The sequence below is a fragment of the Phyllostomus hastatus genome, unplaced genomic scaffold, assembly GCF_019186645.2.
Source record: "Phyllostomus hastatus isolate PE091 unplaced genomic scaffold, TTU_PhHast_1.1 phas_contig_16, whole genome shotgun sequence".
NCBI classification, from domain to species: Eukaryota; Metazoa; Chordata; class Mammalia; order Chiroptera; family Phyllostomidae; genus Phyllostomus; species Phyllostomus hastatus.
In genome coordinates this window covers 1,216,357-1,234,715 of record NW_025333643.1, presented here as the reverse complement: position 1 = coordinate 1,234,715, position 18,359 = coordinate 1,216,357, and the positions used below count along the sequence as shown (strand labels likewise).

At 39.8% G+C, this 18,359-nt stretch overlaps 1 protein-coding gene across 2 annotated transcripts in view; it reads left to right on the top strand.

The window, feature by feature from the left end:
- Window positions 1-18,359, top strand: part of XPC (XPC complex subunit, DNA damage recognition and repair factor) — a 42,207-nt gene that overhangs the window by 1,376 nt on the left and 22,472 nt on the right. For both annotated transcript variants that reach the window (XM_045832334.1, XM_045832335.1), the window contains exons 2-7: window positions 5,252-5,447; window positions 7,323-7,441; window positions 10,986-11,109; window positions 12,173-12,257; window positions 13,884-14,041; window positions 14,538-14,658. In XM_045832334.1, the coding sequence (XP_045688290.1) occupies window positions 5,252-5,447; window positions 7,323-7,441; window positions 10,986-11,109; window positions 12,173-12,257; window positions 13,884-14,041; window positions 14,538-14,658 (803 nt within the window). The remainder of the gene's footprint in view (window positions 1-5,251; window positions 5,448-7,322; window positions 7,442-10,985; window positions 11,110-12,172; window positions 12,258-13,883; window positions 14,042-14,537; window positions 14,659-18,359) is intronic.

Sequence of the window (18,359 nt, the reverse complement as noted above, 5' to 3'; positions counted from 1 at the left end):
AGTACCAGCTGTGTGGTATACACAAACTAGGTGACATGGACGATTGAGATTTCTTGGAGGAGCTTAAAGTATAATAGTGTTGACATTTACAAAAATACCCAAGGCAGAGTGTGATATCATGGGAGAAGATACAGGGCTTTGTGGCTTCCAAAGGAGTAGTCAGGTGTGACTGAAGATAGTATTGGGAAATGCTCTCTGAAGGAGTTGATCTGTGACTTTAAGGTGGGTAATTTAGCAAGAGGCTATGAGAGTGGGGGTGGTATGCTAGTAAGAATTCTAAAAGGAATGTATTCTGAATATGCGACAATTCAAAAATTAAAAATCTTAATCTGGCAGAACTGCTACCTGCTTGGGTAGCGTTTCTTTCAGCTATACACTTTATCTGGGTACCAGCTTGGTATAGCTCCACATTCAGTCATTATACGCACTTGGAAAAATTATTCTAGACAAATAATTTAACCTTTCTGAACCCTGTCTGTGAAACATAATACTGTCTTGCAAAGTGGTTGTGATTTTTCAGTGAGATAGTATATACAGTTCTTGGCATGGTCCACGTTAGGTAGTCAGTTGGGCTAGCTCATATTAGTTCAGTTTAAATGTAGGTAAGGATGTATCCAAGCTTAACTCGTACTCTGCTAGCCAGCCCTGGCCGATGTGGCTCTGTTGGAGCATTGTCCTGGAACTGGAAGGTTGTGGGTTCAATTCCTGGTAGGGCACATACCTAGGTTATGGGTTCTGTCCCCAGTCTGAGTGCATATGGTAGTCAATCAATGCTTCTCTCTCGAATTAATGTTTCTCTCTCCCTCTCTTCCTTGCTCTCTCTCTAAAAGCAATGAAAAAAATGTCCTTGGGTGAAGATTAATTTAAAAACAAACAAACAAAAAAAAACCTCTGCTAGCCAAAGGAGCTAGCAGTAGTTTCCCAAAGCAGCTTCTAGGATCTGAAGAGCTAGAATCTTTGCTGGGATTGGAGTTTGCTGTGGTTGTGTTTTGGACTGTTACTTCTAATAGCTCAACAGTGTAGGTTTTAACAGCACCTCAGTGCATGCAATGAAATTATAGTAATGAACAAGACAGGCAAAGTTCTTGCATCTCAGGCAGCTTGTAATCTTTGTGGGGGAGGTAGGTAGGACAGACAGTAAGAAGTTAAAAATAAATTTCCATGGTGATAAGAGCTATGAAAAAAGCAAAACAGGTTATTGTCGTAAAACTGACATGAGGTTGGGGAAGAAGCAGCTAAGTCAGAATCAGTGGTCATGAAGGCTTCTGTGAGGAGGTGACATTTTTGAGCCAGTTATTGAATGTCCTGGAGGAGCCATTCATAGGAAGCTTTGGGGGAAAAGAGATCCAAGCAGAGAGAACATTTAAAGATTCTTAGGTTGCAAAGAATTAAGACTTGGGATGGTGAAACACACAATACAATATACAGATGATGTATTATAGAATTGTACACCTGAAACCTATGTAATTTTAATAACCAATGTCTCCCCAATAAATTCAATTTAAAAAGAATTATGCAAACAAACAAATATAAATAAAGACTTTTAGGAAGGAATGAGCTTGGCCGCTTGGCTGGATCAGTGAGTAAGGGGATAAGGAGCAGGGATTGAGGTGAGGGAGGTGGGCATAACCCTTAGTTCGGAGAGCAAGCTAAGGAATTTGTATTTTATACCAAGTGCTATGAGAGGCAGCTGACAGGTTTAAGCAGGTGTTTTTCTTAAATCTCCATAGATGGCCAAGCAAACCACAGTGGTAATTCCTGCCTTGCTAAAATAACCACATTGAGTTCAAGGGGCCTGGTTTATCCATATTAGATAGCCCTAGATCATGGAGAGTCCTAGAAAATAGCCTCTAGAATCTCTGGGACCGAAAAACCCTGCAAAGAATAGAGAGCCCTGGCTGGTGTGGCTCAGTGGTTGAGTGCTGGCCTGTGAATCAAAGGTTGCAGGTTCGATTCCCAGTGTGGCGCACATGCCTGGGTTGCAGGCCAGGTCCCTAGTAGGGGGCGCTCGAGAGGCAACCACACGATGTTTCTCTCCCTCTTTCTTCCTCCCCGTGTCTAAAAATAAATAAGATCTTAAAAAAAATAATAGAGGAAAAAATCATCTTTATTTCTACCATGCAGAAATAACCACCACTAAATAATGGTATTGGGTTGGCCAAAAAGTCCATATGTTTTTCCCATAAAATAAAAGACATATTTTTCATTTTCACCAATAACTTCATTGATTTGGATATTTTGAGTATGTTGGCTATCTCCCAAGTGGTATAACACTGATTGCTCTCAATTAATGTCTGGATTTGATCGCTATCAACTTCAAATGGTCTACAAAATCATGGAGCATCATTCAGCAAGAAATCTTCAGCACAAAACTTCGCAAACCACTTTTGACATGTCAGTCACAGCACCTTTTCCATACACTGCACAAATCTTTTTTTGTGTTTCAGTTGTGTTTTTACCTTGCTTGAAATAATAAAGCATAATATGCTGAAAACATTGTGTATTTTTTCCATCTTCAATAAATGGGTACTCAAAAATTCACCAATTTTGGTAAGTTTTTTTTAAGTTCATGCTGATATGACAGCTGTCACAATACAATCTAACAAAATTGTTTCGAATGAAGTTAAAGACAAACACTACTAGAGCCATCTTATGGGAAAAAAAACAAACTCTCTAGCCAACCCAATATATTTACTTCTGGTTTGTGTTGTTCTGTATAGTAGAATCCATAATATAAAAACATCTTTGCATACTTAACATTTTGTCCTAGGTCATATTCCTTTGTCTTAACAGATAACCAAATTGTATTTCATTGTGTGACTGTACTGGAATTAATGATTATCTCATGGTTAGACATATGGATTTTTAAAATACTGAGATACTATGAATAATGGTATTATGAACTTTTTTTGATTCAGTTTTTTGTCTCTTTTTCCCCACTTTTGACTCTTCTACCTCTCTCTTCAAAGCACAAAAATACACAGCACCTTTTAACCAACCAGATAAGTTTGGTGAGGAAGGAAGAATGCCTCTGAAGAATCTTCCCACCTGCATTTTACATCAGTAAAAATGAAGTACTTTGTATGTTTGCTTATTACCAGAGGGCTAAAGACCATTGTAAGAGACAGAAGTCCTGATTTTAAGGGTACCCTACTGAAACTGTCGAGCCATAAACTTTTAAGCAGCTTCTGGCCTTGGACTAGGAAATCTGTTTTTAGATTCTGCATAACTAATTTTGAAATATTTTGTATTTTCACTGAAATGTTGAAAACATGGGAGTACATAAATTCCTTCTATGAAACATTTGAAAGAAACAACTGAGTCAGTGATTTTTATCTAGCATTGAAACAAATGCCCCTGTAATGTAAAACTTATTAAAATGAAGTTATGATTTTATCGGGTTTGCCCAAAAGTCCATTTGTTTTTTTCCTTAAGCACATTTTTCATTTTCACCAATAACTTGATTGATTTGGGTATTTTGAGTATGTCAGCTATCTCCTGCTATTGGCATCTAGTGAGTAGAGGCCAGAGGTGCTGCTAAACATCTTCCAATGCATACGACAGCTCCACAGCAAAGAATTATTTGACCGAAATGTCAGTAGTAACAAGAAGTTTTGCAAACCAGTTTTGACATGTTCGGTCAGTCACAGCACCTTCTCCGTACACTGCACAAATATTTTTTTGCATTTCAGTTGTGTTTTTACCTTTCTTGAAATAATAAAGCATAATATGCTGAAAATGTATATTTTCTTCCATCTTCAATAAATGGCTATAGAAAAATTCACCAATTTTGAAAAGTTTTTTAAGTGCATGCTGATATGACAGCTGTTACAATGCAGTTTAACAAAATTGTTTTGAATGAAGTTAAAGACAGCTAAGCACTACTAGAGCCATCATACGGAACAAACTTAGCAAACTTTTTGGCCAACCCAATATTTAGCTCAAAATGGAGAGTCTTTTTCCCATGCAAAAGTATGTTCTTGGGGAATATAAATAACCCAAGAAAGTCAGCAGGACAAACCATAAATGAAAGGAATGAATTGATTTACTATCATAGGTTAGCTCATGCAGCTCCCTTGGAACCTCAATTTAGGTAAAGTATTTTTGTTTTCCAAAATTAATTGAAGCAGAGTCAGGAAAAGGCAAAGGAAATTTATTTCAGATTCAAGATTTTTTTTGTATGAATAGATTTGCAAAATAGAAAAGGTCCTTTTCTGCCAAGTTATTTAGAAATTATTTGCTCATTAAAAATTAATATATTAATAAACAGACCATAGTTTAGATACCCTAATTTAACTAAAACCAACATCTTATGCATTTTTATATTTCTCTTCAGCAAAAAAAAATAATTATTTTAAGAAAGTAGAGGTGATCACTACTATCTTATTCCGACCCTAAGCTTGCTGAGATGGTTAGTGTACCAGGTGCCATTTGGGTTAGATTGGAAATGTTTTTAAAAAGTATTTGTTCTGAGCAGAGTATGATTTTTTTTTTTAAATCCTCACCAGAGGACAGTTTTTTCATTGCTTTTTTTAGAGAGTGAGGAAGGGAGAGAGAGAAACATCAGTGCTAGAAAGAAGCATCAATTGGTTGACTCCCTTGCACGCCTGGACTGGGGCTCAAACCTGCAACCTAGGCACCTACCCTGACCAGGTATTGAACTGGCCCCACAACATTTCAGGTACGGGACAACACTCCAACCTATTGAGCCACACCAAGACTGGGCCAGAGTTTGATTTTGAAAGACAGTGGAAATACTTATTTGTAGAAATAAGATTGTGGTAAAACTTGGTTGTATTTGTGAGCTCAGAACATTTCACTTAATAGGAGAAGATTATCCCTAAAATTAATAGTCTTGGCAGGTAGTAAATAAGCAAGGGGTTAGTTGATGGATTGGTATATTTTTCTTGTTGGATATTCACAGAAATTTAAGATTTGGAAGTTAGGTTTTATTTGAGTCATATGGGAGCCTCTCTGTGGTCTTAGAAGGAGTAGAATAAAATGCTGATGAAGGAAGATCATCAGGTTTTTGCTGGGAGCACAGCGTAGGATGGACTGAAGTTGGGAAGAGGCTGAAAGCTGGTTGTTGACCAGACATGGCATGGTGAGCTGGTAATGAAGATTCAGTTTGGAGGGAGGTTACAGAACAGGAGTTTTCATGACCCTGCCCGTGAAACCACTCTGCATCCACCTTTCCTATTGTCCCTTACCTGTTCTTACTGTCCCTTACCTGTCCCGTGTGGTCATCTAGATGTTTTTGAAGATGAAAAACCCCCCAAGGAGAGTCTGCTCTCAAAAGCCTCACAGGGAAAGAGGAAGAGGGGCCGTGGTGGTCCTGGGGGCCCAGCAGATGCTCCAGCAAAAAAGAAAGTGGCCAAGGTGACTGTGAAGTCTGAAAACCTCAAGGCTGTAAAGGAGGAAGACTTCAGTGATGGGGAAGATTTCAGGTAAGAGGTCTTGATTGTTGCCATCAGGAAAGTGTGATTAATAAAACCTACACTTTGTGCTCGTCACTAGGATCCATGGACAAGACTGGATCTTTTTTTTTTTTTTTTTTGAAGATTTTATTTATTTTTTTTTTAGAGAGGAAAGGGGGGAGATAGAGAGAGAGAGAGAAACATCAGTGTATGGTTGCTGGGGGTTATGGCCTGCAACCCAGGCATGTACCCTGGCTGGGAATTGAACCCGCGACACTTTAGTTCGCAGCCCACGCTCAATCCACTGAGCTATACCAGCCAGGGGAAGACTGGATCTTTAAACTCTTCTAGATAGAGTTCAGACTGCTAGTAACAGCTAGAAAGAATCTTAGTGATTATAGATTTTTACCTCCCAAACTTTTCAGATGAGGACAGCGACAGCTTGCAGAAAGTGATTTATTTGTGGTTACACAGGTAGTGGGAAAAACCAGGTGAGACCCAGGTCTTTGACTCCTGGTCCTGTGTTCTTCTGTTACTCAAAGATACTACATATAAAACATATTTACCTGCCATTCCAGCTTTCTCTCATACCACTCTTCTCAAGCACACTCTACCACCCAGCGGGACTTCTACCATCATTAGACCCATGATCATACTTTCCCATCTCTGAGCTGTGCTCATATACTCCTCCTACCTGAAATGCTTTCTTTCACCTTGAAGATGAAGATTAGAAGCCATCTACAGACATAAGATATTTTCTTTTTTTGGAAATTATTTATTTAGTGTTTTTTTTTATTTATTTTTAGAGAGGGAAGGGAGGGAGAGAGAGAGAGAGAGAGAGAGAGAGAGAGAGAGAGAGAGAGAGAGAGAAACATCAATGTGCGGTTGCTGGGGGTTATGGCCTGCAACCCAGGAATGAACCCTGGCTGGGAATCAAACCTGGGACACTTTGGTTCCCAGCCCACGCTCAATCCACTGAGCTTCGCCAGCCAGGGCTTATTTATTTAGTTTTAGAGAGGGGGGAAGGTAAGGAGAAAGAGGGAGACTACATCAATGCACAGGAGAAATATTGATTGGTTGCCTCTCGCATGCCCCCAGCCAGGCACCTGGTCTACAGCTGGGTGTGTTCCCTGGTGGAGAATGGAACTGGGGACCTTTCGGTTTGTAGGACAATGTCCAACCTACTGAGTCATACCAGTCAGGGCCAGACTTAATATATTCAACCTAAAATGGTTTTATTGGGAAGTAACCCCATCATAAGATGAGGAAAACCTGTATTGCACACTAGCAACCATTTAGTCTTGAACTGATGTACAACTAACTACTTATCTACTTACCTAGCTAGGTATCCTGGTTTGTGTTGTTATTTATGATATACCTATGTATAGTCACATCCCCACTTTTCTGTAAATTACACTTCTACTTCAGTCTCCTTATGTCATATTTCCTGGGGCTGGGGGACCTTCTGAGTTGGCCCGTAGCAGGATCAGCAAGTGCGAATTACCATTTCTTCTTTCTGGCATCCGACTGTGTATACACACACATCACAGCTTTTACTTCTGGAATTCATGTTATATTGTGTTTTCTTGTAGCTTTTCCTATCCCATTTCCAGACACAGCTAAGTTTTCCTTCACACAGCTCTAGGCTGTAGGGTTACAGGGTTCTTTCTGTTTCGCCAGCACGTCTGTCTCAGACTGACCTGAGCACATCTTGATGAGAATTTGAGGCTCATGCTGATGGAGCAAATGAGGCTCTGAGCTCACAAGTGATCTTTAAATAGTTGCATAGAGATATAGTTGCAACAGATTTTCAATAAATAGAAGTCCTTAAAATTCCATGTAGTTTAAGTGTAATACCAGGATGTTTGCACCTTCTTCATCTTCCTTCCTGTGGTCTTCATACAGGGACTTTACAAGTGCCTGCAGGAAGGGGCACCATCCACAGAGAGAGGCGGCCGTGGACAAAGACAGCCATGAAGGAGACGACGAGGAGGAAAGTGAAGATGACTGGGAAGAGGTCGAAGGTGAAGTATCTTTCTTTGCTTTCGGAATCATCCGATCCTAGTTTTCTGTTTGATTCTGTTTGGAGTCATGTCACTGATTGCTATCCTGTTGTTTTCTTTAGAAACTTTTTAAGGCCAAAGATAAGGTTGTAGTAGGGACTTGCTTTTGATATAAGGAAAAATTCAACACTAGGTTACTAGAGCAGATTGAATATTCTCTTCCTTTGCTGGCTGTTAATGGAGTGGATTATGAAGTAAAGAGGCAATATTGCTCTACAAAGAGCAGAGGCTTAAAAAAAATCCACACACATGGATTTTTAAAGAGTTAGACCTGGGGTCAGAGCCCAGCTTTTCCCCTCATATAGCTGTGCGAGGAAGTAACTCCACCTGTCTGAGCTGGTTTTCTTCATGGTTAGCATTCAATGAACACTGAATGCTTACTATGAGCAGGCTAGACTCTGGGCTTGTGGGAGGGGTGGGGGAGTTGCAGATGTAACAGGCCTAGTGCATCACGTACTCACATAACCAGCTGACATTATCATCCCTGAATCCTGTTGCCAGGCATGACCTTTTCCCAGCTGTCTGTTTGAAAAATATTCAAACTACAAGAAAGTTGAAAATATAGTATATATACTCTTCATCTAGATTCACTAACATTTTGCCATCTTTAAGTAAGTATGTGTTGTGGAAGCATTTGAGAGTAAGTCACAGACATTTTGACACTTCATTTCTCAATAAATACCACACCGTGCATTTCCTAAGAATAAGACATTCCGCTACACTGTAAAATACCATTGTCACTCCTAAGAAAAAGAAAAATAAATCCCTGGCTGTTATAAAAATACTCTTTACAGCCATTTTCCCCCTTTTGTTCTAATCTAGGATCTGTTCAAGGTGTAAGCCTTGAATTGGTTGTCTCTTTAGTTTCTTTCATTCTAGAACAGTACCCCCGCCCTCCATTAGTGTCCTTTAGTTTTCCATAACACTGCCTTTTTGACTGAAGAGTTCTAGCCTCTTGTTATGTAGAGTATCTCAGGCTCTGGTTTTGTCTGATGAATCATTAGACGTCTAATGGTGATGTCACACTTGTTTCAGTGTATTTCTTATAAATTGTGAATTAAATCCAGAGTCTTGATTGAATTTAGGTTAAACTTTTTAAAAATATTTTATTTATTTATTTTTAGAGAGGGAGGGGAGGGAAAAAGAGAGAGAGAAACATCAATGTGCGGTTGCTAGGGGTCATGGCCTGCAACCCAAGCATGTGCCCTGACTGGGAATTGAACCTGCGACACTTTGGTTCACAGCCCGGGCTCAATCCACTGAGCTACGCCAGCCAGAGCTCAGATTAAACTTTTTTAAATTATATTTTGTTGATTATGCTGTTACAGTTGTCCCAATTTTTCCCCACTCTGTCCCCCTCCAACCAGCACCCCCACTCCCTCAGGCATTCTCCACGCCATTGTTCACATCCATAGGTCATGTGTGTAGGTTCTTTGGCTCCTCTGTTACCTATATAGTGTACCTTACATCCCCGTGGCTATTCTGTATCTATTTGTACTTCTTAATCCCCTCACCTCTTCACCCATTCCCACACTCCCCCCTCCCATCTGGCAACCATCAAAACGCGCTCTGTGTCCATGACGCTATCTCTGTTCTCCTCCCTACACTGTTGTCCACATCTGTGTGTCATCCATACATGCATACTTGTTCTTTGACTAGTCCCTTCCATTCTTTCCACCGTTGCCTCCCTCCCACCCGCCTCCCCTCTGGCTGCTGTCAGTTCATTCCATGTTTCCAGGTCTCTGGTTCTGTTTTGCTCGTTAGTTTATTTTGTTCATTAGATTCCTCTTGTAAGTGAGATTATATGGTATTTGTCTTTCACTGCCTGGCTTATTTCACTTAGCATAATGGTCTTCAGTTCCATCCATGCTGTCACAAAAGGTAGGAATTCTTTCTTATTTCTTTTTCCTGTATAGTATTCCATTGTGTAAATGTACCATAGTTCTTTAATCCACTCATCTACTGATGGGCACTTGGGCTGTTTCCAGCACTTGGCTATTGTAAATAGCACTGCAATGAACATATGGATGAATAAGTTCTTTTGAATTAGTGTTTTGGGATTCTTAGGGGATGTTACCAGCAATGGAATCACTGGGTCAAAAGGCTGTTCCACTTTTAATTTTTTGAGGAAATTTCATACTGTTTTCCACAGTAGCCACACCAGCCTGCGTTCTCCGGTGGTGCACCAGGGTTCCCTTTTCTCCACATTCCCACCAACTCTTGTTTGTTGATTTATTAATGATGGCCATTCTAACCAGTGTGAAGTGGTATCTCCTTGTGGTTTTAATTTGCATCTCTCTGATGGCTAGTGACATTGAGCCATTCTCCCTTTCTATTAACTATCTCTGGGGTAATGCTCTGATTCTCAGCAATTATCTTGTTCCCCAATAATTTTTACTTAGCCATTTTAGAATGCATTAATGATCATGACTAGATCAAAAATTATTATATTGAGGATTGCAAAATGATAATTATTGGATTCTATCATTTTATATACATTTAATACCTGAGTGATCTGTAAAGGAGTTGTATTATTAAAGTTGTTTGTTTTTTTTTTTACAAATTATATATATTACCAATTATCTTTTTAAGCTTCAGGTTGTCCCAAGTTCAGCTAGTGAAAGCCTCGTTAAGGTAGCTTCCCTACCATGCCTTTATGACATGGCCTTACTAGTTTTTGAGAACATGTATGTTTTCTGGCACAACAAGGTGTTCTGGGCTCACTTTGTACTTTTCCTTGTTCCAGACCTTGAATCAACCTTGTTTCTCTTGGTTCATTTCAAGAAGCCCTGGTTCATTTTAGTGAGGACTGGTATATAGAAACCAAAATCTTATCATTAGGTGTGTTCATTGCAAAACATGTGTTACTGCTTCTGAGCCCAAAGCTTCTTTATAAGAGCCCTTTGCTACCAAAGTGCACAGATCCATTTCAGCAAATTCAGTTTATTTCAGCTAGTGCTGATGAGCAGTGAAGGGGATAAAGAGATGAAAAAGATGCATTCCTTGTCATTACAAGTTTACAACTAAGACTGAAAGACACCTAAATCATTACTTCATACAAAGTAAATTGTACTGTTATATAGTAATGAAAAGATAGGAATTGTTCTCACTTGCCTTTTTTTTTAATGAAAAGAGTAAGTATGTACTAAAACACACAAGCATCAGCTCCTAGGTAGCAGGGGCCTGTATCTAATTCAACTCAGTATCTTTGTGACTTTGTTTCCTCCTTCTGTACTCTCAGGACTACTTTTCTCTGGGTTAAATGAAACAAATAAATGTAAAACTCTTAGCACAATGCCTAGCAGCGGGGGTTGTTTTTATTCTTGTTTTTTAGGTAGTCAAAGTATAGAAGGAGTACTTATTTTCTCCAGTTGTCCACCTTGCATCTATTTCTCACTTCCTCCTTCCCATCAGAACCTCCATTTTGTTCATTACAGTAGCCATTATCATCATTATTGTTGTTGTTGTTGTTGTTGTTGTTGACTTTTTAAATTACTGTTGATAGAACTTAGTGAGCCTGTACCAGGTGGTGTGGGAGAAAATGCAGCCTTCTCTCAGTCTGTCCTGCCTATGAAGCCAGTGGAGATAGAGATTGAAACACCGGAGCAGGCGAAAGCAAGAGAAAGAAGGTAAGATTGGGCACTTGCTTTTAGTTTGCTGTCACTTATCATTGGCAACAACTGTTACTTAATGAAAACTTCTGAGAGACACTAGGAGGTCAGGGCTGAGTACCAAGGTGGGAACCTCGGTTGGGAGAACCCTGGGCTCACCTTTATGACTTGAATGAGAAACCTTCATGTTCTGGCTGGGGCAGGAGATGGGGAGGGAAAATGCCTCTGTATTGAACCACTTCTCTGTGCCAAGGTTGTCCTTATCTTACTCAGTCTTTAGAGCAGTATGTGAAGGAGCCAGAGGCCCAGAGAGGTTAAATATAATTTCAGGAGTCATTCACCAGTAAGTGGATGAGCCAAGCTCTAAGTCCCTGTCAGGCTGACTCAGGAAGTCATGCTTTCCTCACCACATCACTCTGCAAGACTTGAAACAGTGCCCTCTGTGGTAGGGAGCCCCCATTTTACCCCAGTGTCCCCAGTACCTCTGTATCTTCTGGTGGCTTGGGAACATGGAGCATAATACCTGGTAGTTTATTGGTTAAAGGGTTCCACTGTTTGATGGGCACATTATTAGCCATGCATAGGGAAGAAAATAGAAGTCATTCAAGAAGCATCGAATTTTCTTAAAGGTGAGTGGGACACAGACATGAAAGAGATTTTACACCAGAATAGCATAATACAAATGAGTATACATTAACTGAATATAAAGGTGGTGTTTGCTAAGGAGGGATTGGGTGGTTGGAAGGTCAGGCAGTCAGAGAAGACTTCCTGGAGGGGGTGAGTTTTGACTCATGTTCATGAATTATGATTTGGGGCAGGTTTAGAGGAGGGCAGTATGGGCAGAGCTAAATAAATTTAATAATAATTAATTTAGTCCTGAGCTAAAATTTGCAAGTGAGAAGGAGCAGAAAGGTATGCAGAAAAAGGGTAGCTTTTTAAAAATTTACTCAAGTATCACAGCCTTGTGTAGGAAAAAAAGGAGAACAATTCATGTGCCATTATAAATAAAAGGAATTAACTGGGGGATGGAGTCAGGTTCCAATTCCCCAGTCATTCTCGGATTTTTCAATGTACATTGCAGTGAAAAAATACAAATGGAGTTTGAGACAAGTCTTCGGAGGCTGATGAAGCGTTTCAGTAAGGAAGTCCACGAGAACACACACAAGGTGAGGGCAGGAATGACGGGAAAAGACAGCATTCCTCTGTGTCAGGGCAGGATGCTGTGGCGGGAAGAACTTGGGTTCCCAGTCAGTGAAACCTAGGTCTTATTTCTGAATCTCCTACTCACTATGTGACCTTGGCAAGTTTCTTATTCTCTCTGAGTCTTAGTTCCCTCATCCTTGAAGTAGGGGGTAGCCGTAGTGTCTTTCCCAGAGGGTGGTTATGAGGATTAAGCAAATGACACGTGTAAGGTGCACAGCGCAGTACCTGGCATGGAGCAGGGGCTAAATAACAGACATAGTCCATCTCTTCTTTCAGCTATTTAATAACACTAATTCTGATCTCAGCTGAAGTCGCTGGCTTTTGACTTCATCGTAGTTATTAAACATGTATTATGGACCTAGCAAGGTTCTTGGCATTATGGGGAGAGAGACTTGTATAAAGTTTATTTCCTTCTATTAAAGGGTTTCTGATCTCACAAGATGGAACAAAAAAGACCTCAAAACAGAGAAACGCAAGACTTGGAAGAAAGAAAGAGATTAGTGTGGATGCAGATAGCTGAGGGAGGCTTTATTTAGGAGAGAGGACAGCATGTTGAGATGGGAGAGGACGGAGTCTAGGAGGATCACTCTCGCCAAGTTCCAGAGGGGATGGGGGGTGAGCAACTAGTTTGCCCACATCTTGGAGGATGTGTGTGTTGGAGGCCAGACAAGAGTGTGGCCAGGGAGGACTTTGGTTTTTCTTCTAGTTGGCAGTGGGCAGCAGAGAAGGTGGTGGTAGGATGGATGGAGGAGACACTCCACAGCAGCCACAGAAACCTAGAGGTGAAATGTGCACATAGCAAGAACAGAGAGGAGATGAGACGGGAACTGGCATGATGCCCACCTCACAGCAGCCTTGGGGAGTAAATGAGATAGCTGTGATTCTCGCACCTCTTGATACTGGAGAAGAAAGAAAGAGACCAAGATTTGAAGCTTAAGTGAGGGGCGAAGGGCAATGCCATTGATTGAAATAGGAAGGCTATGAGTGGGAAGGAAGACCAATTTTGAAGTGAAAATGATGCAAATCTATGTGTGAAAGAAGGAGACGACAGTCACAGGATGATTTCAGTAGGTTGAGGAAGGGTGGGCGTAGAGGTCAGATGTGAGACTGGTGCGGGATCAGAGCAGAGCAGGGTGGGTTCAAGCACACACAGAGGTGCCGGCAGCTGTGCAGTGAGCCTGTGCTCTCCCCTGGCTTTGACAGTTACTAGCCTGTGAGCAGTCTTACTATTCTTTTCCACTACTCACTTTCCACTACTCCCTGACACTCCTGAGCAAACCCCAGACATTGCAGCATTTCATCCATAGTCCCTTTGGTATATATCTCTAAAACACAAGGCCTCTTGGAAGAAAAGAAGTTTGTATTTTGAGCTTTGAGATTCGGGATTCTTTGAGGGAATGAATCTCTAGATAGAAGAGGGGGGGAGACAAAAATCTTGGGAAATGGCCAATGTTAGTATTTTTACTTTTTTTGTATGTAGAAATGACAACAAATATTTCCTGTCCACAAAATGTCTTTTAATTTGGCAGCAAAAATCCACCTGATTTTTAGCCTTTCTTCCATGTCTTCCTTTTTGTCTTTCTTCCCAGGTTCACCTTCTGTGCCTGCTGGCAAATGGCTTCTATCGAAATAGCATCTGCAACCAGCCTGATCTGCAGGCTATTAGCCTCTCCATCATCCCAACCCACTTCACCAGAGTGCCTCCTCAAGACATGGATATCTGCTACCTGTCAAACCTGGTGAAATGGTATGGCCTCTGACCTGTGTGGCACTGCCTTGGTGTAGGATTTGTGTCTCTCTCAGAGGCTGGGTGCAAGTCATTTCCACAGATATCCCCTGAGGTGATCCTGTAAGCCAGACAGTGGGCATGGCATTGAGCGTAGAGAAATGTCAGGCATGATCTCTGTCCTGGAAGAGCTCCTAGGTTGGTCAAAGTGACAAATACACCCAGTTAATTAGAGTAGTGACCAGTGCTCTGGAAGAGGTATGCTGGGGACTGTGGGCACATGGAGCTGGGACACTTATCTCAGCTGCAGGGTCTGGGAAGCTCCTGGGAAGGTAGAGTCTAAATTGGGTCTTCAGTGATGAGCAGGAGTTAGCCAAACAGGGTGGGAAGAGTAGAATAAAGGCAGGGGACTCACAGTTCCCTTTCCAGACTTCCCCTTCTGATTTTCTTGGTATAGAGAACAGAGTTCCTCTTTGCTCTGGCCTCTCACATGAAGGAATTCCTGGCTTCTCTCCAGGTTCATTGGAACATTTACAGTTAACACTGAGCTTTCAATCAGTGAGCAAGACAACCTACAGACTACGCTGGAAAGGAGATTTGCGATTTACTCTGCACGAGATGATGAGGAATTGGTCCACGTGAGTGATTCTTCGTGGCAGCACTATTTTTATTAGACCTGTTAGCAAATGACAGTGGAAGTCGTGTGCCCAATGTTGTTCCAGGTGTTTTACATGTTTGTCCTTACTCGGTCCTCATAAAATAAAGAATAGGTACTGAAGCTCAAAGAGGCTAAGGTAAGGAACTTCCTTAGGTTCATTGACTTGGCAAGCATTGGAATTAGGGTTGGGACCAGTGTGTGAGTCGAAGGCCTACACTCTTTCCTTTCTGTTACTTGGTGGCCTGAAGTGTTAAAGCACTGGATTTTTGGTCAGGCGCCCTAGGATTGTTTCCATTAACTGTTCAGAAATTGTGTTCAGAAGGTCTAAGGAAATGTTTCATATTGGCTGCTGAAATCCTTAAGGAAGTGTTTCCATGTCTTCTAGTTTGAGTGACAGCATTGTCAGGCAGCCAATGCAATTTTGTGTCTACCAAAAGCAGTCCTGGTGAAGAGCTCTTATTATGTAGACAGGCTTTTTCAAATGCCTGAGAATAACCTCAGGTAAGGCTCTGAATGAAACAAAATAGAGATAGATATATGGAAGATACATTCCAGGAATCTGTCCCTGGAAGATTCCTGTGAATAGACACATTTGTGCCTGAACCCCAGATTCCCTGTTTGTTTAGGGAAAGAGGCCATACTTTTTGTATCTTCAGCAGCTAAATGACTGGCATCTTTACCTCACTCCTTCTAATTTGGTTTGATAAAGTCTGGCCAGTAATTATGCTGTAATACCACCATCTAGAGAGAAACATTAATACCCATGTACTGTTCTCCAAGATTTGTTCCTGTGCATTTGTGTTTATATACATTTATTTTCATTTGTGGTTTGTTTTTTTTTAAGCAAAAGCATACAGGTTTTTTTTTAAGTAAACAATTCAGTGACATTTAGTGCATTTAGAGTTTTGTACAACAACCACCTCTATTTCCAAAACATTTTTGCTACCCTGAAAGGAAATCCTGTACCCATTACACAGTTACTCATTATTCTGCCTCTTCCACCCCCTCAGGCACGTGTGAACCACCAATATGCATTGTCTAATGGTTTACATATTCTGGACATTTCATATAAAAGAAATTGTACATGTGATGTTTTGTTTCTGCCTTCTATCACTTAGCATATTTTCAAGGTTCATCTATGTTTGCAGATTGTATAAGTACTTCATTCCTTTATATGGCTGAATAATATTTCTTTGTATGGAAAGAACCACATTTTATTTAACTATTCATTAACTGGTAGACATTTAGATTGTTTCCACCTTTTGGCTGTTGTGAAGAGTACTGCCATATACATGTGTACATGTATTTATTTGAGTGCTTGTGTTTAGTTCTTTTGGGTATATACCTAGGAGTGGATTTCCTGGGCCATAGGGTAATTGGAGGTTAAACTTGACTGCCATGTATTTCCACAGCAGCTGCACTATTCCACTAGCAATATCCAAGGGTTCCAATTTCTACAAATTCTCACCAACACTTGTAATTTTCCATGTTTTTTTTAAAGATTTATTTATTTATTTTTAGACAGGGAGAGAGAGGGAGGAAGAGAGTGAGAGAAACATCAATGTGTGGTTGTCTCTAGTGCACCCCAACTGGGGACCTGTCCTGCAACCCAGGCATGTGCCCTGACTGGGAATCAAACCACTGACCCTTTGGTTCTCAGGCCGGCACTCAATCCACTGAGCCACACCAGCCAAGGCTGCACGTTTTTATTCTAGTCATCCTAATCGATATGAAGTAGTATCTCATTGTGATTTTGATTTGCATTTCCCTGATAACTAATGATAGCGTATTTTCATGTGTGTATTGGCCATTTATATATCTTCTTTGGAGAAACGTCTATTCAAGTCTTTTACCTATATTTTAATTGAGTTTTGTCTTTTTGTTGTTGAGTTGTAAGAGTTCTTTATATATTTTGGGTACCAGACACCAATCAGATACATGCTTTGCAAATATTTTCTCGCATTATAGGTTGTCTTTTTACTTTCTTGATAAAGTCCTTTGATGTAGAAAAGTTTTAATTTTGACAAAGTCAAAATTTTTCATTTGTTCCTTATACTTTTGGTGTCATATCTAGTACTCCTTTGTCAAATCCAAGGTCATAAAGATTTCCTTCTATATTTTCTTCTAAGAGTTTTACAGTTCTAGCTCTTAGATATAGGTCTTTTATCCATTTTCAGTTAATGTTTGTATGTGATGTGAGGTAGGTGTTCAACTTTATTCTTTTTGCATGTGGGTATCTAGTTGTCCCAGCACTATTTGTTGAAGGACTAGACTCTTTCAACTGTTTGTTGAATTATTTTTTCTACTTTTTGAAACAAGAAATTTTTCAATGGGGATTGAATGGTCTTGGCACTCTTGTCCAAAATCCACTGGCCATAGATGTATAGATTAACTTCTGGCTTCTCAATTTTATTCCACTGGTCTACATGTCTCTCCTTATGCCAGTACTATAGCTTTGTAGTAAGTTTTGAAATTAGGAAGTATGAGTGAAACTTCATTCTTTATTTACAATGTTGTTTTGGCTATTCAGGGCCCCGTGCAATTTCACATGAATTTGATGAACTACTTTTTCATTTCTATTATTAAAAAAAAAGGCCATTGGGATTTTGATAGGGATTACATTGAATCTGTTGATTGATTTGGGTAGCGTTGCTGGCAAGACAGTGTTAACGTCCTCCAGGTCACTAACATGGATACCTTTCCATTTACTTTGTGTCTCATTTCTTTATGCTGTATGTTGGTGTTTTCAGTGTATTTGTCTATCACTTCAGTTAAATTTTTCCTAGGTATTTTTTATTCTATCATAAATAATACTGTTTTCTTCATTTCCTTTTTAGATTGTTCATTGCAGGTGAACAGAAATGCATCTGATTTTTTATGTTGATCTCATACCTTAAAACTTTGCTAAATTTACTTGTTAGCTCCAGTAGCATTCTTGTACATTCTTTCATATTTTCTATGTATAAGATCTTGCTATCTATAAATAGAGATAATTTTACTTCTTTTACAGCTTGGATGCCTTTTGTTTCTTTTTCTTCTCCAATTCCTCTGGCTGCAACTTCCAGTTCAGTTTAGAATAGCATTGGTAAACGCAGGCATCCTTGTCTTGTTTCCAGTCTTGGGGATGGAGAAAGCTTTCATTCTTTACTGCTGAATATCTTGCTAGCTGTGGGTTTTTAATCAGTTTTCTTTGTTGTGTTGAAGTTTCCCCCTATTTCTTGTTTTTTGAGTGTTTTTATCATGCAACTGTGTTGGATTCTGTCAAGTGCTTTTTCTGCGCCATTTGAGATGATTGTGGTTTTTTTCTTTATTCCATCAATATAGTGCTTTGCATTGATTGATTTTCTTATGTTAAACCATCCTTGCATTCCTGAGACTAAATCCCATTTTTATGGTGTATAATTTTTTTTGCAATGTAAACCAAATACTTATTCTAAAATATATATTAAATCTAAAGAGCACACTAAATTATAAAACACAGAATACCAGTATAATTTTATTGAATAAGAAATACTCAAAACAGAATACAACCGTATATTTTTGAAACCTTTTGAATCAGAACAAAACTGGATATAAAATGGCATATTTAAAAAAGGAAATTAAATACAGGTAGACTTTATTCCATATATGTCAACATTCAAATTTACTTGATATAATCCACTATATCAATAGACTAAAGAA